The sequence below is a fragment of the Tetrao urogallus genome (assembly GCF_951394365.1).
Source record: "Tetrao urogallus genome assembly, chromosome: Z".
NCBI classification, from domain to species: Eukaryota; Metazoa; Chordata; class Aves; order Galliformes; family Phasianidae; genus Tetrao; species Tetrao urogallus.
The window spans coordinates 18,517,166-18,542,113 of record NC_136816.1 but is presented as its reverse complement, the minus strand read 5'-3'; the positions used below and the strand labels follow the sequence as shown (position 1 = coordinate 18,542,113).

At 40.2% G+C, this 24,948-nt stretch overlaps 1 protein-coding gene across 2 annotated transcripts in view; it reads left to right on the top strand.

The window, feature by feature from the left end:
- The window catches only part of PIGG (phosphatidylinositol glycan anchor biosynthesis class G (EMM blood group)), a gene marked incomplete at both ends in the record, with an annotated part of 82,441 nt that extends 58,285 nt beyond the window's left edge, over positions 1-24,156 (top strand). For both annotated transcript variants that reach the window (XM_079548350.1, XM_079548351.1), the window contains 2 exons: positions 1,169-1,332; positions 23,931-24,156. In XM_079548350.1, the coding sequence (XP_079404476.1) occupies positions 1,169-1,332; positions 23,931-24,156 (390 nt within the window). The remainder of the gene's footprint in view (positions 1-1,168; positions 1,333-23,930) is intronic.
- Positions 24,157-24,948: the final 792 nt, after the last annotated feature.

Sequence of the window (24,948 nt, the reverse complement as noted above, 5' to 3'; positions counted from 1 at the left end):
TCCTAACTAAGGACCAGCAAGGTGACTGAGAGACTGGAGCATCTCACATATAGCAGGGACTGAGAGCTGGAGCTGTTGAGTGTGGAAGAGAGCTCAGAGGCATCTCATCAATATTTAGAAATACCTGAAGAAGGTGGAAAGAGAAAAGAGCCTGGCTTTTTTCAGTGAACAGGAGGCAACAAGCACAAAGTTGCACACAGAAGGTTCTCTCTGTGTATCGGGAAGCACTTATTTAATGTGCAGATGATGGCATACAAGCACAGGTTGCCCAGAGAGGTTGTGGAAACTCTCAGAGATCTTCAGAAGTTACATGGACGTGGTGTTGAGTGAGGCCTCTGAGTGGCCCTGTGGATGCAGTCTGGTTGGAGTACATGGCCTCCAGAGACCCCTTGTACCCTCAGCTGTTGTATGAGGTGTTACCTGTTTCTCCCAGTACTCTCCTGGTACTACATCACTTCAAACAAATTCATAGATGCTGGGATGAGCTACACAGTGAATGTTGTATGGTTTTTTATGTTTCTTAAAAATGCCTTTTACTGATGATTTAAGCTGTCTAGGCAGTTTGTCCATTTCAGTACCAGCTGTTGTGGTGTAGAGAGTTGGGAATCAGAAACATCTCTGCCTTTGTGAGTCTTAATTCAGTTACATGCAACTTATGTTGTGGATGAAGGGGAGGTTTCTGTTCTACTGCAGGCTCCAAACAGGAGCCCTGCTGTCTCCAGGAGCAAAAAATATTTATATCCTGGTGTAATTTTAAGCCACAAACCTAAAATCTTGGTTTTGAGCCATGAGTGGTAAAAAATGTATATTGTCATCACTATGACTGAAATCAGATAACGTAGCTGTTTGTTTTAATATATTTTCATAACATAATTTATTAAACATCAGGCATATGTATTTGCAGCCAAAAAAAAGACAAGCAGAAGATGTTGTTCATGCCTGAAGTAATCATTGAATCTTAAACTGAAGCTGTTGTTTGGTAAGGTTCTGTATTGAAATTCCAGTGTAAAGATTGTAAATAATATGACTGTACTGTAAAGTGGCTCGAAGTGTTGATGCAAGAATTGGTACAAATAGTTGATGTAATAATTAATTCCTTTTTAATTGAATGTATCCTAGATGTTTCTTTGGAGATAACTGAATCTTTTGATTTTATTCCTATTTTCAGGGAAATTCAAATGGCATTGCTACTGTGGATGTTTCAGCAGGGTTTGTGGGACTAGAAAGCTACGTGGAGATACCAGCAATCTTCCTTACAGCATTTGCAACATATGCAGGACCTTTGCTTTGGGCCATTCATCTTCTGTGCTACTTGAGTTCTGAAGTCAGCAGGTAATCATGTTTTGAACTAAAATAATGCTTCCTTATGTATTGCAGATACCATCCTTATAAATACACCTTTTCAAACAAGTATTTTTCTTTACACCATTCTTTCAGTTAGTTTTCCATTAAGAAAATGCATGTTATTTTGTTTTGTTTGTTTGTGTCACCTCACTCTCCTAGTTTCATTTTATCTGCAGTTTTCATTTTATTTGCACTGTTTTAGTAATTTTGTTTCTTAATGAGTTCTCAGTTTCCCTGCTAAATTATTTAAAATTTTATTATATTTTGTTGTAACAAGGTGTGCTGCCTGAAAACATACTTTTTAGAATCTGTTAAGAAGGGGGCTTGAGAAGGCCTTTTCAAAATAATGACATGGAATTCAGACTTAATATACTGTTCTTTCAACAGCTCTCCTTGCTTGGCATAGTGGCATGCAACTCTATACAGATCAAGCAATTTTATTTATTGTATGTAACTGATTATTGCTGTCACTTGTAGCTGAAATATTTGTACTTTTGGATATTTTGTATAGCAGAGGCATTAAGGAATGCAAAATAAATTAATGCATTTGGAATTTCAAGAAGATGTACTTGGAAATTGTTATGCATCTTAGTATGCATGAAATAGCCAACTGGACTCTCTACTATTACATTTAACTCATCCTCTTGGTCACTCAAGAGGTGCAGTATGTTAACAGGAGTGGCTGTAAGTTCAGTACCCTATCACATTATTCTACAAATACAAAAACATGATGTATTTTCACTGGAATACCGTTTGACAGAGACCAAGTTCTTACCATTCTGGAACTTTCATCAGCTACATATCTTTTCTTTATTAATCTTTGGAATTTAAATTTATGCTTTTTTTCTTTCTAATTTAGAAACCAAACATTGGAGCAGGACTAGCAAATGGGATTTTAGACAGTATTTGTTTATCACAACTCTTTGCCTTATGCATAGTCATTCTGTAAACATATCTGACTTCCGTTCATCTGCATTGCTGTCCAGTCTCATCTTGTTTGTGCTTTTTATTATCTGGCTTCTCTTCTCCTTTTACTTGTTTGCTTTGGCTATATGTACACTGTGAACTCTCATGTTGGCACACATGCCTTCATTATATGTGTAATGAAATGGGATCCTCAACTCACACAGCTGCATACAGCCGTGCAGGCCTTTGTGCCAGAAATGACCTATTCTTGTGGCCTAAATTCCTGCACTGTGTGTGTTGTTGTGTATTAACAAACACCTTTTATGGACAGGGATACACCTTACTCACTGGTCTGCCTATGTACCATACTGCTCTTCAAAGACACAGCTCTCTGTACTTTGTCTTGGTGGAACTGCACATGCCAGTGCTGGATCTGTATTGTGCCAGTAATGCACTTGCTTAGTAGAAACTTAATGACCTCTTAGATTGAGGCTTATTTCCCTGAAGTCATCTTTGATCTTATGTTGGCTGATATTGTCTGAATACTGGTGTTTATGTATAGTACATCTGAAATCCAGTCTTTTCTCTGATATTTTTTTGGCTTAAGTACATGTGGATACAGTATCCAGTGATGCCTGGGTTTGTGTAACCACCATACTCCCCTCTTGACTTCTCCCCACCATCTGATGTCTTGATACGAAACCCAACATTAACTCCCTGTTTCTAACACTCTTTTTTTTGTACTGAGTTTTATTCTAGCACTCTTTTGTTATTGCTGTGATCTATCAGTATATCTTCCCCTTACTCAGGCTCTTCAAGCATTCAACTTCCATTCAACTTCCATTCTTTATACTCTCTTTAAAAACAGAGTTGCCATGTACATACAAAAATCCCTGCCTCTTGTCTTCTAGTAAATATGTGACTGATGACCTTGACTATTACTTATGCTCTATTAATCTACTGGTTGGGTTTTTTTTTTTCTCTAATTCCTTACATCTCTGTTCAGCTATACTGTGCTGTGTTGAAAGTGATTCGTCTGTTCATGTCCACGTTGCACTGTTTTTTGGATTTTTTTGTTCCATTTTCTGTTCTTCATTACTACACTGTAGCACCTACTGTAGCTTTGGAGCTAGAAATTTTCTCTGAGTATAGAGGAGCAAGCAGCCTCATAGCTGTTGCGTGAGGAGGGAGAATAAAAGAATAAAAGCTACTGTAATGTGTTCAAAGAGTTGAAGTTTTAATGTTGTTTAGACTCCAGATGGCAGACTGATCAGCACTAACATAAAATTAAGAAAAAAATGATATCACATGGCATGCTGTTTGAAAGCACTTCTAACAAATTAATGAAAAACTTTCTGTAACAAAATCTTTGAAGATCTTTACACGGTTAGTATTTTTTCAAATAATGTACCTCCATAGTAGTGTGGATTGTTCTCATATTTTCTTGGTTGAATTTTTGCAGATTAAAAGCTCAACTAGTAGTGTTGCCAGGTACAGTGATGGTTTAAACTGATATCACGTGGGTAGCTGTGACCTGTAATACCCACATCACTTACGTAAGTAGATTCCATCAAGCAGCTTTCTAGCGTAGAAATTTTAAGGTTCGTTTGTGTCAACTGGTAAGGTTGTTTGCTCTCCTGAACAGTGAATAACTCTGGATTGAAATCTCTCAAGCCCCTGGGACTTGTTTCTGTTGGTATCTTATCGTGATCAAAACTTTGGTCAACATGCTCTTTATTTTGTTTTTGTGTTTTGTAGCTGGCTGAATGGTTTCCATATTTCTTTGTTGTTATTCCTTGGAGCAAAATCTCAAACAGGCCAGCTGCTTCATGTTGTTTCTTAAATACACAGATGATTGAGTTTCTTAAAAAAAAAGCAAAATTTGAGATGTTTTTCTTAAAGACTTCTTATTAAATGCTTTATATGCAGTGCCTCAGTCAGTATAATTCAAAGTCTTTCCCTGAAAGATCCTGAATGAAGATTTTTTCCCCACTCCAGATAGGAAAATCTAAAAAAATTCATCTGCTTTACTTTTGTGGAATATGCTGAGGTTGCCATCAGGACTGCTGACCCACCCTGAAACAGTCACAGTTGACTGGATGTGTTCAGAACAGCACAGCAATGCTGTCCTTTCTGCAGTTTCTAGCATCCTGTAATCTGTTTTGGAGCTGCTTGCATCTGGGGAAATCTACTTGTACAGAGAAGCCTGACCTCAGTTCTAGCTGTCTTCGTTAATTCCAGACACTTAGTGGCGCCCTATATAACTGATAAGGTGCACCAGATGCCTTTGCTTAGTCTTTTTGAAATTCTTAGAAGCTGAACTCTATTGTGGCTATAACTTCTAAGGTACAAGTACACACGCATACTTTTCCTCCTTCTGCACTTTGCACTCATAAAATGCTTGAGTATGGAGGCTCTTAATATCATCTGTGCCAAACCTTCTGTTCAAAGGACAGTACTATCCAAACAGAACAAGTTCCTCAGGGCCACGTCCAGTCAGACTTTAATTATCTCTAAGGCTGGACACTCAACAGTCTACTTGGAAAAACTGTAGATGACAACCATGACAGAAAAATGGTTTTCTGATGCTTAAGTGTCATTTGTTCTATTTCAGTTTGTATCCATTGCCCTTCATCCTTACTTGGGACCCAGCTGGTAAGAGTCTGTGTCTTCTTTACTGTTGCTTATGAGATATTTTTGTATATTGAGAGCAGCCTTCTCTTATCAAAACTAAATATTTCCAGTTTTCCTGGTTTCTTCTCTTCTGTCAGATGCTCTATTCCCAGTATCGTATTTGTGGTCCATCAGTAGACTCACTCTAGTATACTCATGTCTTTCTTACAATGGGGAGCCCAACTGGAGCCAGGACTGCAGGTGTAATCTCACTACTGCTAAAGAGAGGTAATGAAGCATCAACTGGGACAGCTAGCAATCCACTGCAGTCCCAGGTGTCACTGGTCTTTGACCCAGGACAACATGTCCTTCTCACCAAGCTGCTTTCCCAGTGGTCATCCCCCAGCCCATCCTGGCACATGAGTTGATTCTTCCCCACATGCAGGATTTTGCATTTCCTGCTGTTGAACTTCCTGAGTTTGTTGTCAGCCCATTTTACTGGCCTGCTCCGGTCCCTTTGAATGGCACTGCATGTAGACTTGGTGAGGATGTTGTCTGTGCCATGCTTCTTTAAGGAAGATGGCCCCAGGGTGTGAAGCCCTGTGGTTGGATGCTAGTGAGTGGCCTCCAGGTGGAATTTGTGCTGCTGATCAGAACCCTGCGTGTTGAGCAGCTGGGCCAGTTTTCAGTCCACCTCTCTGTCCACTTATCTGATCTGCACTGCATCACTTTTTCTGTTAGGATTTTACAGTGGCACGAGCCTCCTTGTGAATTGCAAGTGCGTTGGATATATGAAGTCAGGGCTCTCTTGTAAAAAAAATAAGAATATAAGGACTTGAAATAATATGTTGGAAATCTGGTTGTAAGTTGTTAAACAATTTGCATCCCCTTAATCAGGCACATGGAAGAATAAGATTTCCTTCTCATGTGCAAAGGTAAATATGCTTCTAAAATAACTACTGGCATGTGATAGACAGGAATGTGGATACTAGTGCCACTTTTTGTCCTTCATGCTCTCATAAAAAGCTTGGCAGCTGGAATGTGATGGGATTTTCACAGACAGAAATAGTAAGAACTCTTCTGCTTTAGTCTCCATGGAAACTGCAATAACTCTTGACTATGCTTCTGAGGCAGTGAGCACTGATGAAACAGATGCCTAAACTTAAACAAGCATTCTCTTTGTGATCGGCATAAATTCCAGAGAGCACATGAGTCATGTAAAGAGTAGTTTTTAGAGTGTATTGCTGTACTTTAAATTAGAACTTAGCATTTGGGGATTCTTATGATTGGAAGGGCCATGTTATTGTATAACCAGACCTGTGTTACATGGCCTCACTGTACTCATCTCACTCCAGATGGATTCAGTTTTTGCATTCCTACCCAAACAAAGTTGTCTTGTGGGTGACAGTCACGGTGTTATGTAATTAGCTCTCTTTAAATAGACAGCATTGTAGTTTTCAGGTTACTTGTTCGTTAGAATCTCTGTTTTAATTGGTTTAATGAGTCAGGTTTCAGTGTCAATGCTGGATGTCTCCTAACATTAGAAGAAAGTTGCAAGCCTGTTGGCTTCTCTTCCCTACTGATCAAATGTTTTAGTAATGCTTTCGTTTCAGGATTAGCAACCTTTCAGGCTTTCAGGTGTTGAAAATCTAAGTTATGCCCAATGAGGGGATGTTTGTTGCAAAACGCTTAATGTTATCCTGGAACTTTGTTAATATAGAATGTTTGCACACTAAGCTCAAGATTTGCTGTGACTTTTTTTATGATGCTCATTTAAAAAGCATGCTTGTTATAAGAATATCTAACGTTAAAGTTTCAGCTTTTGCCATCTTCAGTCCATTTCATTTATGGAGTCCTCCATTTACAGTTCATGCTAACATATTAATCCTTTTTTCTTTCTTATATAAATTGAACACGCAGAGAGTGTTTTAATATTATTTCTTTCTTGAGTTCTAGGTAGAAATTGCAGTCCTCCCAAAAGACAAAGAAACAATCCAACCCTTTTTTTTCTGAACCCTTCAGTATTGTGTGTAAATAGTATTTAATTCCTCTGGTTTCACTCCATTCTCTCTCCCTTAGGTTAATTAAAGATGAATAAGTGTTTACAGCTATGAATATGTTGCAACTACATTCTCTAGAATGGTAATACCTGCTCTATGCTGTGTTTGCCAGCAATCCAGCTCTCTGACTAAAATAAAAAATGTAGAAGAAGGTATCTTATTCCTTCCTGGGCATATAGAGAAATCTGAAAATCATTTCAAAGCAGAAATGTGGCTTTATTGCCGCAGGCTGGAAGACTATTGTACTCACTTTGGCATCTCCTGACATGTTGTCATTGTGAGTATGAGCTGGAGATTTCTCTTAGTCATCATTAAAGTTCTGTGATGGAGACCTCTTCATCAGTTGCCTCAGTGTTAGAGACAAATGACAAGTTACTTGAAAGCCTTCTGCAAAATAAATGTCATCCTCTTCCTCTATGGACCAGTTGTGCAGCTGTGTTTTAGGAGATGAAATACTTTCTACGTAAATGTTAAAGGAAGTTGTGAGCACAGAATTATAAACACACAGATTTGGAGTGGGTTGGGTTTTTTTTGTTGGTTTTTTTTTTTTTGCTTTAAGTGATGAAAGTAAGTATCTGAGCAGATTTGGAAGCTAAAAACTTATCTAATTTTTGGTAGAGTTCATATATTAAGCGTGAGGTTTTCTAATAATGACTACTGACCTTAATTGAGAACACATGCTTCATTGTGTTAGGTGTTGCCCAAGTACATTATAGAGTTGACCACACAGCTTTTAGATAGTCTTACTGATGCTGTGTAGTGCCATTATTGCTATGAGACTGTAATTATTGACAGAATTACTGGCTTAGCGTCTACTTTAAATCAGTGTAACAAGCATGTTCTTTGATTTTTTGCATAGCCTATCGCTTTTTCTTTGTGGGTAATCTTGAATGGAAAGGAAAGAGTTCTAAGTTTACGGATTTTTGTTTCTGTCAAAGCTCCAATTGTTTTAAGAGTTGTATTGTCTTCCTCCTCTTTTGATCTTCTGGTGTCTGTCTGACCTATAGAAGTAGGTTCAAAAGCGCTTGGCTGTAGAGCCTTCTGGTTTCAGTGTATCTGCAGAGCTACTAGCTGTTTCTTGCTCTGCAGAGAGTGCAGATGTGCAGTATTGTTTTGTTGTGCAGTATTTTACCTTCGTTGTTGTTTGGAATCACTGCACAATGAGACCATATTTTCCTGACATCCTTTATAGAAGCCTGTTTATTATGTTTAATATACACCTAAGGTTACTGGCTTTTAGGAGAATCAACAGTTAAAATACTGGGCATGAATAGCCTCAGAACATCAGTTTCAGGCAGAAATTTTTGAATCATGTGATAAGAAAAACAGAATTTCTTCAAAGAGTACAGATAGTCTAGATTGGATCTTTCAGCTTGACTTTAGAGAGACTTGAAAAACTTGAAAAGAACTTTCTGAAAACATGAAAAGATTATGAAAAGAATGCTAATTAATTTCTGTGACTGTAAAAGAAACTTCTGGTAATCCCTCCTATTGCTGATGAACTGTGGCTGTTTAAGAGTGACAAAGCTAAGCTAGCTTGCCTTGGAGTTCCAAGCAAGCATTAATGGAGCATGCTTCTTTAAAAAAAAATATAAGCATGTAAATATAAGAGGTGCAATAAAAACTATTGTTGTAAATCTAATGGAAGGGATTAGGTGTTTCTATATTCACATCTAAGATGTTTTCTTTGATTAGCCCATGCAGCCATTTTCAGTGGAGGATGAGCCCTGAGGTTTGGTGTGGCTACAGAATGAAGTTATGCTTGCACTTCCGCTCTTTTCTCTCACTGTCCCTTGTACTCTTGCTGGGTATGCCCCCTCACCTGCATGCTCATACTTTCCCTCTTCTATTCTGCTGTCCTCTTATGTTGCGCTGTCATTCTATACATACGCACCCCTTCCACAGCTTATTTCTCTTCTCTCCTGTTTTCCCACCCTCTCACAGGTGCTTATCCACAGTCCGTGCTTTTCCCATCTCTCGTATGGTTTGTCTCCATTTATCCTGTGCACGGGCTTCACCCACTCCCCACCTCTTGTACATTCCTCTTGCCTGTCACACCCCTGCTTCCCACTGTCACACATTTTCTCTGGGCACTTGTCCACTCGCACATGTGCTCTGCTCCCTTTCCTTGTGTATAATTTCCTTTTCTCATAGTCAACCTCCTGCATGTGCTCCATTTCTCTATTTCATTCCTTCTCACTTGCAGCACTTTTTCTCCTTTGTATGTCTTCGCTGTATGTTCTGATTGTCCCTTGCTTTTCCCTTCTGTCTTCCTTTTCCTTTTCTCCATTTTCTCCTTTCTCACATGGTTTCCAATCTCTCTCACATTCTCAAATTCCCCATTTCTTGCTCTGCTCTTCCCCACCCCTCACACTTTCAGTCTGTAACCTGAGCCTTCCTCTTCTATCTCCCGCTCTCCTCCTCTCTCCTGCTTCTCTGGCTGGCATTTCCCCTGCCTCACTCTTGCTTTGCTTCTCTCTCTCACTTTGCCTCTTCCTTGCACTTCTCCCTTTACACTCTCCTCCCCTTTCTCCTGCTTCTCTTTTTTCCATCCTCCTGTTCCCTCTCTCTGTTCTTCCCTGCATCTCTCCTTATAATGCCCCCAGCTTTGCTGTTCTTTTGCACGTTCTTTTCCCTATTATGCTTGCTTTTTTTCCGTTCTCTCTTTCTTTCAGTCTGTCATCATTTCACCATTGCTTGCATACTTTTCCATCTCGGAAGCATTCTTGAATGCACTTTCCCTCTTGGTCATGCTGTCAGTCTGCTTCTTATGCTCTGTGCCACCTTTCTTTGGGACTTTTATACTACTCTATCTGCTTTTGTCTCTTTCATACTCCTGCTCCACTCATCCTCCCTCCCTCCACTTCTCTCACTTTCCTCACACATTGCCCACCATATTTTCCTTCTTTCCCTCCCTCTTATACTCCTCTCTCATGCTTTCCTTATTTCAGTTGCACACTTCTGCTCTCACATGTTCCTTCATTCTTTTGCACTTCCCTGTCCCAGAGCTCCTCGCTTTCCCCTTTGCTGTTTTTCAGCATTGTTTCTTGCTTGCCCCCTTTCACACCTGCTTGCGCTTTCCCTCCCATGTCTTTGGCAGTGTACCTTTGCTGTTTCTCTCGCTCTTTACTGCTCCCTCCACCAGATGACACTTTCTCTCTCTTTCTCTGCTCCTTCTATACCTTCTCTTATTCCCCATCCCTTCCTCTCTCTTCCTCTCGCATGCCATTTCCCTCTTGGCTCTTGTTTTCTCTCTCTCTGAAATACTTACCCTCTGTGTTAATCTCCTTACACGCTTTTCCTCTCTGACCTGTGCTCTCTTGAAGTGCTTGCTCTATTGCCTGTGTTTTCTGATACGCCTTCCATGTGTCACTTATGTGTTTTTCTCTTGCGTTTTCCTGTCACACTCTCATTTTCCCATTTTCTGTTCCTCTGTGCCCTTATTCCTCTTGCTTTTCAGTCTTGCATTCTCTCTCTCTTTTGCATTTTTCTTTTCTTGCTTGTATTTCTTCATCTACTTGTGTTTTCTTCTAGTTGCATGTTTCTGCCTTTGTCCGTGTGCTCCTACTCTGGTATACTTTTCCTGCTGCAAGTGCTTTTCCTCTCTTTGCTTTCCTCGTCTGCCTTGGGTGCTCACACTCTAGCATGTGTTCACAGAATCATCACAGAACAGCTTGGGTTGGAAACGATCTCAAGGATCATCAGGTCTTCTCTCTCATGGTCTCTCACTTCCCTCACCTCTTCCATGCTTCTCCTCTTGCTCGTAAATGGAGACTCTTGCATGGAGACTCTCCCTCTTGCTTGCACTTTTCCTAGTGTTTCCTCCTTTCTTATTGAGTCCTTCCATGGCTCTTGCAATTTCTCCCTTTCTTTGCTTCTCTTTTGCAGACATACTTTTTGTAAGTACAGGTAGCGACAGGACTAGAGGAAATGGCATTAAACTGGAAGAGGATAGATTTAGACTAGATATTAGGAAGAAATTCTTTGCTGTGAAGGTGGTGAGACACTAGAAGTGGCCACCCCTCCCTGGAAGTATTCAAGGCCAGACTGGATGGGTCTTTGAGCAATCTGCTTTAGTGGGAAATGTCCCTGCCTGTAGCAGGGGAGTTGGAACTAGATGATCTTAAAGGTCCCTTGCACCCCATACCTTTTCTATGATTCTGTCTATATCTGAGTTCCCTCTGTCTCTGTGGTCTTTCCTACTTTAGAATCTCTGATGCCTGTTTCTTCTATTTAGTGATCACAGTCATGGGTTGATCGTTGGACTAGGTGATCTTATTGGTCTTTCCAACCCTTATGATTCTGTGATTCTCTCACTTGGTAAAGGTGGTCACCTAGTAAGTAATGTGATGACATTTAATGCCTTTTTTTTTTTTTTTTTTCTCTTGGTTCTTAACAGAACAGATCAGACAGATCTTTGGCTGCATTGCCCTCTCTCATCTCTCTCATCCTTTTCTTCTCAACCTCACTATTGCATGTGATCTGGCTTGTCCACTTTCCCTCTTATGTGCTTCACCTCTCATTTGTGCAATCCATCTCATGCCATTGCTTCTTCTTGTGCCTTTTCTCCAGTGCTTTTTTTCTTGTTCTTTAACTCTCCTGGGTTTGCTTTCTTAGTCTTGTATGTGTGTGCTTTCCTTTCCTCTTGCCTGCGTACACTTTCCCTTTCTTGCACATGCTTCTTTTCCCATGGGAAGGGGCTGTTTATCACGGAGCATAGGTATGGGATAAGGAATAAAAACGGCTTTAAACTAAACAAGAAGAGATATAAAATAGAAATACAGAATAAATTTTTGCTGTGTTGAATGTGTGTGTGATTTAGCTCAACTGCATATGCCACTTGCACGTCCCATTTGCTCATGTTCCCTGTCTGTAAGTGTTCTTCTATGATGCTGTACTTTTCTTTTGTTCTTTATGCATGAATCACATTCTTTTCTGTTTGTGTTTTTTTCTCTGTACCTCTCTCTTATTTTCCTTCACTCACTATTGTACATATCTTGGGCTTCCCTCACTTTGGAGTTCTTGGCACACTTCCCCCTCTTCTCTCATGCTTATGTTCGCTCTCTTTGTTTGGCGTTCCCTCTGTCACCACATTTCCCCTCTCTCATTTTTTGCACACTCCACCATTCTTTCCTAACATGGCCTCCCTTTTCCCTCAGGAAAGTATCGTGCTTTCCTTCTTATGTATTCTTTCCCTTTTTTCATGTGCTAACTACAATCTCTGCTGCATCCCATCCTTCTCTAACATGCCTTTTCCCACTCAAGCGTTTCCCTTTTCTTGTGCACTCTCTCGCACATTTTGCTTCTCACAGAAGTTAACTCCTGCTTTCACTTTTCCTCCTCCATGAAAACTCGCTCATTTTCTCTTTCTTGCACGTTTTCTCACTTCTCATTTTCTCATGTTTTCCTTTTCATGCAAGCTCCCCACTTCTAGCATGCTTTTTCTCTCATGCATGCTTTTATTTTTTGCATGTGCTTTTCTCCATCTGTCAAATGGTTTCCCTTGCTCTTTCTTGCACACTTTTTTCTTATTCACAGATGCAGCCTCCCTCTTTCTTCTCTCTCATGTTCCTTTCCTTCTCACAGCCTCAAGTTTTCCTCTCTCTTGCACACACACTTTCCATCTCTTTGTACTGTATGCTTCCTCTCTCTCACATCAGCAGGTTTCCATCCTTCATGCAAACCCCTCACTCCTTCACTTTCCTTCCGTTTATGTGTTCTGACTATTGAACACTTTTTTTCTCATGCAGCCCCTTCCCTTTCTTGCTTGTGTTGTCCTGCGTATGGTCCCTCTCTCTTGCACTCATTCCCTTACACTTTCCCTTCTTCCTTAGTGAGCTTTCCCTTGCCCCAAGACTTGCATGATAACCCTTCTTATATATGCTTTTCCTCTCTTGCTACAGTTTATTACCCTTAAGCTTCCATGTCCTCTTCCATGTCCTTCCACTCTTTCTCTCACATACTTTTCCCCTTTGTTCTGCTTGGTTTCCCTCTGTCATACGCATCCCCTTTCTCCTATGGGTTCTCCCATTTCACTTTTGCTCTTATGCGCCTTTTCATCCTCATGCTTTTCTCTTCCCTCTTGTGCATGTTCCCCCACCTTCACTGCATTCCTTCAGCCACATGCTTTCCCTCTGTAGTGCAGCTTCCCTCTCCATGATGGAAGGAGAGGATGCTCTTCCTCTTCAAATGCCTCATACCATTTTTCTCTGGTGCTTGCTCTTCCCACTCCCTCATGGATTTCTCCCTTCCTCTTTCTTAGTCTTTTCCTCCCCCCTACATGCTCAGTCTTTGCTGTCTCTTGCATACTTGCCATCTCTTGCATACTAGCCCTATCTTGCATGCTTGCTCTCTCTTCTGTGCAATTTTCTGCCCGATCTGTCACAATTTTTCTCTTTTGTGTCTGCATACCATCTTCTTCTTTCATACATTCTCTCTCATGGCTTATATCTTTTTCCTGTGCCTTCTCTCTTTCTTGCATGACTTTCCTTGCACTGACGCTTTTCCTTTTGCTCATTTCTCATGCACTCATTCTCTGTCACATGGACGTTCCCACATGTCCTCCTCTCTTACTCTCCCATACGTGTACTTCCCTGTTCTTTCTGTGCCTTGCTCTTCCTCTTTCTCTCATGTGCCATCACCCAGTTAATTTTGCTCTGTATGTGCATATGCCGCAAGTCCATCTCATGTTCTCACATATGCAGGCTTCCTTTCCCGTTCTTGTGACACTGTCCCTGTCTGTTACCCTTTACCTTTCTCCCTCTGGCAGTTTTACCCTCTGCCTTCTGTTTCTTTGTGCATTCTGTTTATCCCTTGCCTGTTTTCTTGCCTCTCCATTTTCCCTGTTTCTCACATGCATTTTTCTCTCTCCTTTTGCTTTGACTGCCTTGGACTTTCCTTTCTGTGCACTCTTACTTATCACCCATTTTACACACTTTCTCTGTCTCAGGCTTTGTCTGCATATTGTTTTTGCCCTCTTGCATGCACTTTTTTGCATGCTTTCCTTCTCTCTTGCATGTGCTGTTGTCACCTCTCTCTCATGTCTGCTTGCCTTCTAGACTGCATGCAGTTTCCCTCACTTTCATGCTTCTCCTCCTTATCTTGGAAGGAATAAGGAGGAAATTTTTTTTCTCTCTGTCATGCAAACACAGTCCCTTTCTCTTTCAGTCGTCTTTCCTTTCTCTCTGTCATGTTCTTTCCATTTGTCTTGCTTTGGGGCCCTCCCCTTTTCTCATGTGCTTACATGCTATTCCTCGCTCTCTAGAGCTTTCCCTAAATAGAACCACTTCTTACCTCTCAGCTTTTATTGCTGAGTGTGTCATATAGCATGGAATGTTCCTTTGGTCAGTCTGGGCTGGCTGTTCTGGCTTTGCCTACCCCAACTTCTTGTGCACTCATGCATCCCTGGCTGAGGGGCAGCATGTGAAACATAGAAATACTGACATAATGTCAACACTTTTTTAGTCATAAATTCAAAACAGCATACGAGCTATGAAGAGTTGACTCCACCCCAGCCAGAGCCAGTATACCCTCACTGTTAAGCTTTTTCTCTCTGGATCTTGCATATACATTTCCTTTCTCTTGCATGCTTTTTCACACCACCTTGTTCTCTCCCTCTTACTCTCTTACAATTTTCTCAGTTGTCCCTTTTTCTCTCTACTTTTTTCTTGAGTTCTGGAGCTTCTCTTTTACTTGCATGCACTTCTTTCTCCCTCTCCCTCCCTCTACTAGCTGTTTCCCTCTTTCCCTTACTAGCTCTTTCCCTCTGTTGCATGTTTTTGCTTATGCATTTGCTTTTCCTTTGCCTCACACTCTTTGCCATTCATTCATTCTTTCTGCCATGATCCACTGCTCACTTGTGCTCTTTCCCATTCACTGCTTTTTCCTTTGTCTTGCTGTTATTCCTCCTATTTACCCCTCGTTGTGTTTCCCTCCCTGTTACTGTCTCTCCTAATCATCCTTTCCTGGACTCACTTCCCTTCTTTCCTGTTCTTTCTCAGACTCTCATCCCCTTCCTCACTGTCCCTACCACTGCCTTCTGCCCCCTGTTCTTTTCACTCTTCTTTTCCCCTCTGTTTCTACCATTGTTTGCTTGCTGTCTTACCTTTGCTTTTATTTCCGTGTGCCTGACGCTATTTGCTTTTTCCCCCTATTAGCCACACATTGCTTTCTTTAGTCTGCTTCTATTTCTGTCTTTGCCTCAATGGTCTGTCTGTGCTCTTTTCCAAACCTCTCTTCTTGCTTACTCTTCGCTATTTTTTACCTTGCTCATTCATTCTTTCTGCATCTTTTTTCCTTTTCCTCATATTTTCCTATGTCCTCATATCCTCTTGTTTGCCTTCTGTCTCTTTTCTCCTTCCCTGCACTTCTTTCTTCATGCCTGCCTTCCCCTTTCCTTCTTTGCTCCTTGTTTGCCTTTCCCTCGCTTCTTTCTGCGCTCCACCTTTGTCTCTTCACTCCCTCCCAATCATTTCTCTCCCTTCCCACTCACTCTGCCAGTCCATCCCTCCTTCATGCTCTTCCCTTTGTTCCTCTTCACACTTCTATGCCCAGTGTGCTTCTTTCCTTTTTCTTCCTCTTTCCTTTCTCTTTCCTCTTTCTCTTTTCTCTCTCACCAACTCTCCATATTGCCTCTCCCCCTCCTGCCATTGCACAAGTTTCTCCCTCCTCTCTCTCACTTCCACAGCCCTCCTCCCTTGTACATGCAGTTCTCGCCATGCACATTCTCTATTCCTCCCCTTTCCCTCCTCTCCTCCTGTCTGGTCTCTGTTATTCCCTCTGAAAGCTGTTCAGATAGCTGTTTCTTGTTCCCCTCACTCTTCCCAACTCCATTTCCCCGCTATCACTCTTATTCCTTCTGTTCCCATTTCTTTTTTTCCTTCTGTCCATCAGATGATGTTCGGATCTCTTCAGAGCTGTTTCTTCATGTTCCTTCATCACTGAGCATATTCACATTTCAAAGAGTCGTGTCCTCTGTACTCCGCATTTTTTTATTGGACCCCAAGGTGAGAGCTTTACAGTATCACCAAAGCTACGGTGTGAAAAATCCCTTGCTATTTTCCTGCATTCTGCTCAGTTTGAGTCTGTTGAAGAACAATGTCTGTAATGAGTATAGCATCTTCCTCCAAAATCAGAGAGCTCTGGCACCTAATTTCTTGCCTAATTGAATAAATTTCTGTTTACTCTTGCTTTTGTGCTCCGTGGTATTAAAACTGTCTCATCATTTTCAGAAATGCTAGAGTGTGGGTTTACAGATCCTGCAGTACTCCGTTCTGCTTGCAGGAGAGAGTGTGTGGCCCTACAATCTTTATGTTACTGTTGAGCATTGTTTTTAATTATTCAACTTCATGCAAATTATTCATAACTCCAACACTCCTGTAAACTTGCCAAAGGAAAAGAACGTGTGATACTCAGGCTTAATAGTGACATAGTTGCATAATCCCAGGAGTATGTCTCCTTGCTCTACAAGGAATAATGAGGCTATGCAGAGGAGTCTACTGCATGTTGCACCAAAGAGAAAGCTGAAGAAAGTTGGAAGCTGTATTCATCTCTCTTTTCAGTACTTTGGACATTTCTTCCTCATAATTCAGAAATAGAAATATTCTGCTGAAGCATAGTACCAATTTTATTTCTTCCCTACGATTAGCAGGGGCTGTGTGATGCTGCTGGATTCTCGGTGGTTTATATTACTGCTGAGGCAGAAATGTTGTCATCCAGAAGGGTGCTTCCTGAAGTAGGGGGCCATATTTGTACATTTCCTCTTACATAGAAATGTTTTCAGATGTAAGCTGTACATTAGCTGTTGTTCATGGTCTTGCCTTGCTATTTTTCCTGAGTTTGTATATTCGCACATTGCTGGAGATTTGCTGAAATTTTAAATCATATTGCAAGAATTCAGACAGCAGCCTACGCTTACAATCGTGTTGAGGTTTTAAGCTACATGTGTGTCAGGTTATTGTTGTTAGGTATTGTGAAAAGAGAAATCAACCTTATGAATAACACTGTCAGGTCTTTGCTTTAAGTAATGTGATGAGGTTCTTTAAGAAAATACAATTTATGCTTGCTGCCATTTACATGAAGCCATATGGCAGAAAGGCTTTGAGTTCTTTTCTTCTTCTCTGACCAGTTTTACTTGGCACATATGTGTGACAGGTCAGCATGGTTGTTTCCTTCTGGTCCAGTGTTCTTTGCTAGCTGATATGATTTTGCTTGTCAAATGCATGGGATATGAGCAGCCAAAATTCTATCACAGTACTCTGTGATACTTAGGGATTTGAGCTCAGAGCATGTCCTTATAGTCCTTAACAAAGCTTAATGTTACGAAGCATGGTCAGTCTGGCAGGATTCAAGAAACTTGTAAACAGACTGCACATAGCATCTTACTGCATTTCCCTCATTTTTCTTGAGTTTCTTCCATGAGATAATCTCGAGTTGTTACTGCGTCTGATAGTTGTTCTGAAGAATTATTTGTTCTTCTAATAAGACAAGTATTAAAATTTTGTTCTTATTAATTCTCAGGTGGATAGGATGAGTGAAACAATGTTCAGAACAAAGCAAAAAGGAAAGAACATTTTTCATGTCTTTCTTTAAGTAGATCATGTTTGGAAAGTGCCTTGAAATCCAAGTTCAAAACAGATTTCAGCTTTTATATTGAAATATTAGAATTAACTGTGGCAGATCTAAGATAAAACTACAAGTGGATAAACTTCCTTTGTAGTCACTGGAGAACAAGGATGTATACTACTCATTTGTGGGTAGAATTAAAATGAATTATTTTGGAAATGCTTATGCTTTTGTCTTCAGTGTGCTAGTTACTTATCCACATTGTCTAATGATCCAGTCATACGTGCTGTAGAAGTAATACATGAAAGAATATGGCAAATGAAAATGATATGATTTGGAATTTAGAAAATCCTCAGTCCATTGTTGTTCATGGTTCTAGCTGCCAACACTTAGTGCTCCATTTCTCTTTTAGAGGTTTAGAGGCTTTCAGATGTGTCTATCAGTAGCATGCAGGAGGTGTGGGAATGCATGGATGTTGACCGTGGTAAGCCAAGACGGCTAATTGCAGCTTCTGCTTCTGGACCACATCTGCTGACGTATGCAGTGGTCCGCTCTATTCCGTGTTATTGAAGGTTTCTCCTTTGTTGTGCTGGCTGCTGATGGTTAGAAGTCTTGGCTGAATTTCCTTTCACCGACGATACAAATTCCAGAGTACAGTGACAACCTGCAAAGAATTATACTGGCTTCCATATCTGCATAACATCAGCTGAGCACTGCTTGCTGAAGCAGTTGTACTTGTAGAGCTTCTCAGAAGTGACATTCCCTTCTGGTCTGATGCACAGCGTTTGGTCAGCAGGAAACATTAACTATAAAAAGTAAGAGAATTTTTGCTTATATTTGAGCAGAATTTTTTTCTATTCTGGCTGCAGGTTTTTTTTTTTTGGTTGGTTTTTTTTGGTTGTTTTTTTTTTTTACCATTAGTTTTCAGTCTTTGTGCTGTGGCCAACAAAAATGGACTTCTTGGCTCAGGCAGCTGTGGATAGGACTGTACGTGGGATGCTCTCCTTCTGCTTTCATCCAGGATTTTCCTATCTACTTTTCTCATACTGCTTCTTAAAGTACATAAGTTCTTCTCAAATGTGTTTGTTGTTATTGGGGCAGCAGGAGTAATTTAAGGAGGGAGCTGTTATATTAGTTAAGCCACAAGATTAAAAATAGCTACTGTAATGGAAAAATACAAGAAAGAGCTGACTCTGTCCTCTGTGCGAAAGAGTGAGTATTAAATAATTTGTGCCTCCTCTCCCTAGAAATGCCTTGTGCCACTGTTCATTTACCCTGTTGGACAGTATATTCTAAACTGGTCAGTCTGAATTCAATTAAGTAACACGGTAACAAACTATTTTAAGTCTCTGCATAGCCTGCCTGTCTGGAACAGTCTTTGGATGGAATGCTTGTTTACACGTTCAGCTGAGATGATAAAGAGCTGTTTGTTTACAAAGGGGACAGGAAAGCCTGAAGGTGCACCTTAACAGAAAATCAAGCTAAAAATTTCCTTCTTGTTCCCTGCTTGTGTGATGCTGATGTAAAATGCTTCAGGCTCTTTTCTACTGGGAGTCTTCAGAAATGCTAAGTGGATTTTGGGAGGATACTTGCAGAAAATTGACTAATGTTGAGCTTCAAAATAATCAGGAGTTTTGTTTTGCTTGTTAGGAATTTTAATTATTTGCTTATACCTTATTGCTTTAAAGTCTGAACCTGTGACAACAAGAGCAGTCTGATTTAACTTTGTTGGTTTTCTTGAAGCTGAACATGTTAACACTTCCTAAGGATTGACCTGAGTAGAGGTTGATGGGGAAATTTGAGGCATGGCAACAGGCACATACAGTCACTAGATGCACACACACCACAGAAGTACTGTGACAGAGAAGACATATCAAGCAGAGCACTCAGTTTCATGTGACTCCCTCTTAAAGGAGGGATGGGATTCATCATTGGCTGTCACAGCTTAAATGGAGAAAGGGGGATTGGAGAGCCGAAGATAACTGTTGGAAAGGAGTGGCTTTTTTGTGTTGTAGAAATGAGGATTGTGTTGCAGTGCTGTCTAGAGTACTGGTTAGCTATCTCTTTGACTGCAACCCTGAAACTGACATGGATATTTGTGCTAGTGAAGTGCTTTCTCTTTCCTCTAAGGGAAGGTAGAGTCTGAGCCAGTGAAGTTCAAAAGAAGTCCATTCCTTTATGAAGAATCAGTATGTGGGGAAATGAGCACATGCAAGGCATGAACGGGGAAAGTGGGCATCTTTCAAGACTGTTTGGTCAATTTTTAGAAGGAATTTGTAGGCTTTATTAAGGGACACTTGGTGTCTTGCCCTAAGAGTTGCTATTCAGTCCTGGCCCAGAATCATACTAGATGAGAGTAGGGCATATGGGAGAAACATGGCACATTTGTTCTTGCTTGCAAAACTAATGGGTATTTGGTTAGAACTTGGAACTCTTAGGGATTATAGATACTCTGTATTCAAATGACAGGTGGAGTGCTGTGGAGTTTATTTCTGGCTCAAACCTTTAACTAATATGTAGAAGACAGGTTAACAGAGTTCCAACTGTTTCTCAGAGAGCACTGAGCAGAGATCTTGTAATGTGAAACTGCAGGAAGACCAGAAAATAACACTAGTATAATAAAAAATCCAATACAGTAAAAATTACCTACAAATATGCATATTCAGTATCCCCAGTGAGAGGTAATCGACGCAGTGAAGTGCAGCCAGAACACAGGAGATGGAAGGACAGAAATGCTGGGGTTTGACTTCTGCTGAAAGTATTCTTAGTGAACCCTCCCGACATACATTCTCCATCTCAGTGATAACACTGTGGTATTCCTCACTGATATGTGTGCATTTTCCTAAAATGTCTATTTAATTTTGTGGTCAAATATGAAAACAGTGTAGAGTAATGCGTTTCTGAATTCCTGTGGAAGCATTCATAGGGCTGCCTGTGGAGCTTTTTAGCTTTATTTAAAACTATGTGGTTCCATCTGCCAGATATTCTGTATAAATGGGAAACGTGCTTTTCTAAGAGGAGTGCTTTTTCTTTCGTGATTTTGACACCATATTTTTTCATTTTACAGACCTTATATAACCCATTTTAATAGTATGTTAGACACAGGGATTGAGAGGTGAAAGATTTGTTGGCAGTACATTGGCAATCATTATTTAGGAGATACAAAGAAGCAGGAAAAACGTTAGTATAATTCCTTGGCGATCTTTTTCTGTTTAATAAATGTTCAATTAAAAGAAAGGGATTTTGTTGGAAGCCATTACATGCTCTAGACTATATTTACTGTTTGCAGTCAATATACAGAAAGATTGATAATGTCAATCTGTATTGTTATGTGAGCTAAGTCTCTGAAAGCATTTGTTTTTATAGATCTAACAGTTTCGAGCATCAATCTTATATGAAATTTGGGTACGCATTGTCAGCCTCTTCAATTAAGCTTGCTAAATGAGCTCTGTATTAGTGGTTGGGCTTGCAACAGAGCAACAAACCTCCTGCACTATGTATGTCTAGACGTTGAACTGGTTCTATTAGAACATGGGATTAGTATATCTAATTTATATCCCTCTCTTTCTGCTCTTCTTCAAATATGAAAAGGAACTAACTGCTGCAGAGACATTTCAGTATGGAGAAATTACAGGTTGATGCTTTAGATGCGTCCTGCTTCCTGCTTTTATTTTCACTCTGGAAGCACAGAGGAATTACCAGAGTATTCATTACTGGCTAATCTAGCTGCCAAATGGTAGGGCAGGTGCATGCCCTTCTGCAGCCATCCTTCTCTGCTCTCCTAGTGGCTCTTCTGGAGTAACAGAATCCAGCTGAAATAACTGGATTGCCTTGGTCACATTAGTAGCCACAGCCTGGTTCCTGGGCACTGATTTCCTTGTAGCCTTGCTAAGCCCTCTACATACCCTGCTGCCACTCTGTGTGTGTGTAAAGAGGAGAAGGAGCTGATAAAGCCGTGACACTTAGATGTTCAGCAAAGTGGGTGCCCAGCAGAAGCACCAGGTGCAGTCCTAAGAAGAACTAAAGTGTTGCTTTAGCAGCAGGGTAGCAGAGTAGTACTAACTGCTTGTGCTCAGAAATTCCAGTGTGACATCGGGCCTGTGACTTGCCATGCCAGCTGCTACCTAATTATCTCGCTCTTGAACCTCACTAACAGTTTAACTTGGAAACAGTTTGCTTCTGTTGCCTTCTCTAAATAGCTCTGCTGCATGGTACTGTGAAACCATCCTGAGATTTCCCTCTGCAGGTAGGTGACTGTGTTTTGTTCAGAGATTAATTGAGTGCTGAGACCTTTTGCAAGTAAATGTATTATCCAAGCAGTAAGTGGTTCATTATTTTTACTGCATCAAACTAGAGAAAGAACAGTAGCATTCACTTACTGACTTGGGGATTGCTTGCTAGTAATCATAATCCAAAATTAGAGAATTTAAATGTTAATGATCAAGATTATTTGTGAGCTCTTGTTCCAGTATGAAATGTGAGTATCTGAAATATTTTATCTGCCTAATTTTTGAGTCAAAAAAGTAAATTCCATTCAAAATAACCTTAGAACCAATTTCTTTATGATTTTAAAAGGAGCCACTAAAAATGCCACAAAGTCATAATTGATTTGTAATTAGGAGCTTTCTCTCAGTGGAGTACTAACAGTGTTATTAGGTAAGCATGAATTGGGAAAAATATATGAATTGAAAATTACATTTAAGAAGCAGGGTTCTGATAAGACCTAGATGTATAACTTCTCTCTTTTACAATTCCATTGAAAATCCTATTGTGGAACTTAATAAATGGAAAAGCCACAACCACCAATAGCCTTCATCTAGGTTTGATCAAATGCTTTTTTTTTTTTTAATTCTAAGAAATGGATTTTAAAATTTCCTGTTTGCATATCTCACTCAAAAAAACATTTCCTTTGTTTATTTAGTTGTATTATCTAACTACTAAATAGTGCTTTTACTCATAGCGACATGAAAACAGCTAAGACTGAGTGAAATGCAGCTTATTTACTCTTTGTCAGCAAAGTCACTTATTAATCATAAAGCTAGTTATCTGTACAAGCTCACTGAAGACTAAAGTAGTTATGCAGAAGAAGGAAGGAGCCATATTCACTCCCCAGTCCCTTTGGCTAAGCAGCAAGGAAAATGGTTATCTGTGAAATGAATGCATGCTTTGCAGTCATTTGCTCCTGCTGTTCTGAGTTCATTTTTCAGCTCTGCTTTCATGATCTGTTCAGTTCTTCCTTCCACTGAAAGCCTTGGGAATTTTACTCTTGATTTCACTGGAAAACAGGACTGTATCTTAATTATTTTGATTTAAGGAATAATAAGTTCAGTGGTTCATGTAAAATACTGCATTCTGTTGCTTGCTTAGTTATAAGTGACTAATTTGCATCTCACAGAAGTGCTAGTCATCTCAAATTTTTATTATTTGGAACAAGATCGTAATTAGAAACGGGGAGGAGCAGAAAGATTCTCAGACAAGAATTTCAGTGTAAATCATTTCCACTTTTTGCCAATGTGTTCTTTTGTGGACTGATGAAGTAAAATACTTTGCTGGGGGAAGAAAAATGTTGTGTGCATTAATCCTGTGAAAAAGCTTTGTTCCTTCCCTTTGTCTGAACAGGTAAGCATCTGAACTTGCTGTGAGTTAGTCACAGCAGATGTGGTTTGGAGAAAGGGGACACATGCCAACCTGGTACCATTGCCAAGATGTTGGCACCTTAGAAGAGGGAGAACGGTTGAAGTGCAGAAAACCATTTCACTTCCATTTCTACCTGACTCCCATCAACCACAAGAATACCTCAGTGTGGCATATTTGGCCCATGTAGGTTGATGTGGGATGGCCATCCCTTGTAATGATGTGGCCCTAGCTAATCTCCTTTGACAGGAACATAGTATATTGGTCATGTGAGCCGAAGAACACAGTGTTCTCTGGAGGGTGGTTAAGCTGGTCTTGCAAAGGTTTTTGATAGCACAATTTTTATATTGCTCTATATGTTTCTGGTTGTGGGCAGCAGTGCGCTCTGACACTTTTTGTGCTCTTTATGAGGAGAGCTGGCTCCATCTGATCATCTACTGTACGGGTAGGCAGCTTTGTGGAGGGGTGCTTAAGTCTTTCTTTTCTGCCTTGACAGGCAGACCTTGTGGAAGGGCACTGGAAGGCCAACAAGAGATGAAGCTGTCTTGAAACTACTTAATGGAGTCTTAAACAATTAGAACAAAGTGTGTTAAAACAAAGAAACTTCTACATCTGAGGTGAACTACTGCAAACACTAAACATCATTAACACACAGCAGGATATATAGAGGTGGTAAAGAAAAGCATTCCTAGTTTCATCACTGCACCAGTAATCAGTTTTCTAACACAAAGTGGAGATTTGTGAATATAAAGAGTGAATGAATCAGGATGTGTTTTGCCTGAGAATGAGCTCCTCTGCTTTTTCTTGCAGGAATTCTGCAGCAGTGGGTCATGGGTGTTTCTGCTATGCGCTGATGCGTTCCATCCCAGTTGCCATCTACATCGTTTTGGTAACAGGCCTGCGGTACCACCTGTTCATATGGAGCGTCTTCTCGCCAAAGCTGCTTTACGAGGGAGTGCATGTGTTCATCACAGCCGCTGTCTGCTTGTTCTTTACAGCCATGGACCAGAACCACTCTCAGAAGGTGCAAGACTGAAAATAAGTGTGTAGTACACAGTTCTGTACTGCAATGCCTTGTGTGTCTCTGGAATGGAAGAAGGACGACAGTGGTTTCAAATTGTTGTGCAGAGTGTGAAGAACAGTGTTGTGTATTTTAGCCAGTTCCACACAGGGCTTGAAGGGCTTGTCCCGTGTTACAGTTTGCTTTAAAAATGCTGAACTGAAATAAACTGTTTTATCTTATCATAGATAATTCTGTTCTTTAGCTGTCATTACGACGATGCCTGAATAACTGATTTGCAATTATCACATGACAGTCAGTTTTGCTATATGCCAAATATCGAGTTGTATTTTTAATATGTAACTTGGAAAGATATCTAACACTGATTTTTTTTTCCCAATTCTTTAATGAATTTGGAGGCTAGATTTAAATGAACTTTCTTGAGTTTTAAAGAAAGATACTCTCTTTGGTAAAAAGATGAACACTATGTCTCATATTAAGTCATTCTTGAGCTTCTGGCTTTTTTTCATCAGTTTTTTATGTCTGGCTCTTTTCATTGACTTGGAAGATGAAGAAGCAAAAGTTCATTAAATGCTGCCCCCCCCCCAAATCTTGTAGCCTTATATAAGGGTTACGCTAACCCTAAATCAGAAATTTGTATCTATTTGTAAATGTGAATGTGGTTTCTTTTATTCCAAGACACTGACAATGAGAGATTTTTGTTTCACATATCTATATAATAAACATGTAGGAAGAAGGCACTAGTAAAGGCAGTGAGTGTAGACAAAAAAAAAACCCCAAACACTAAGTGATTTGATCATAGAAACT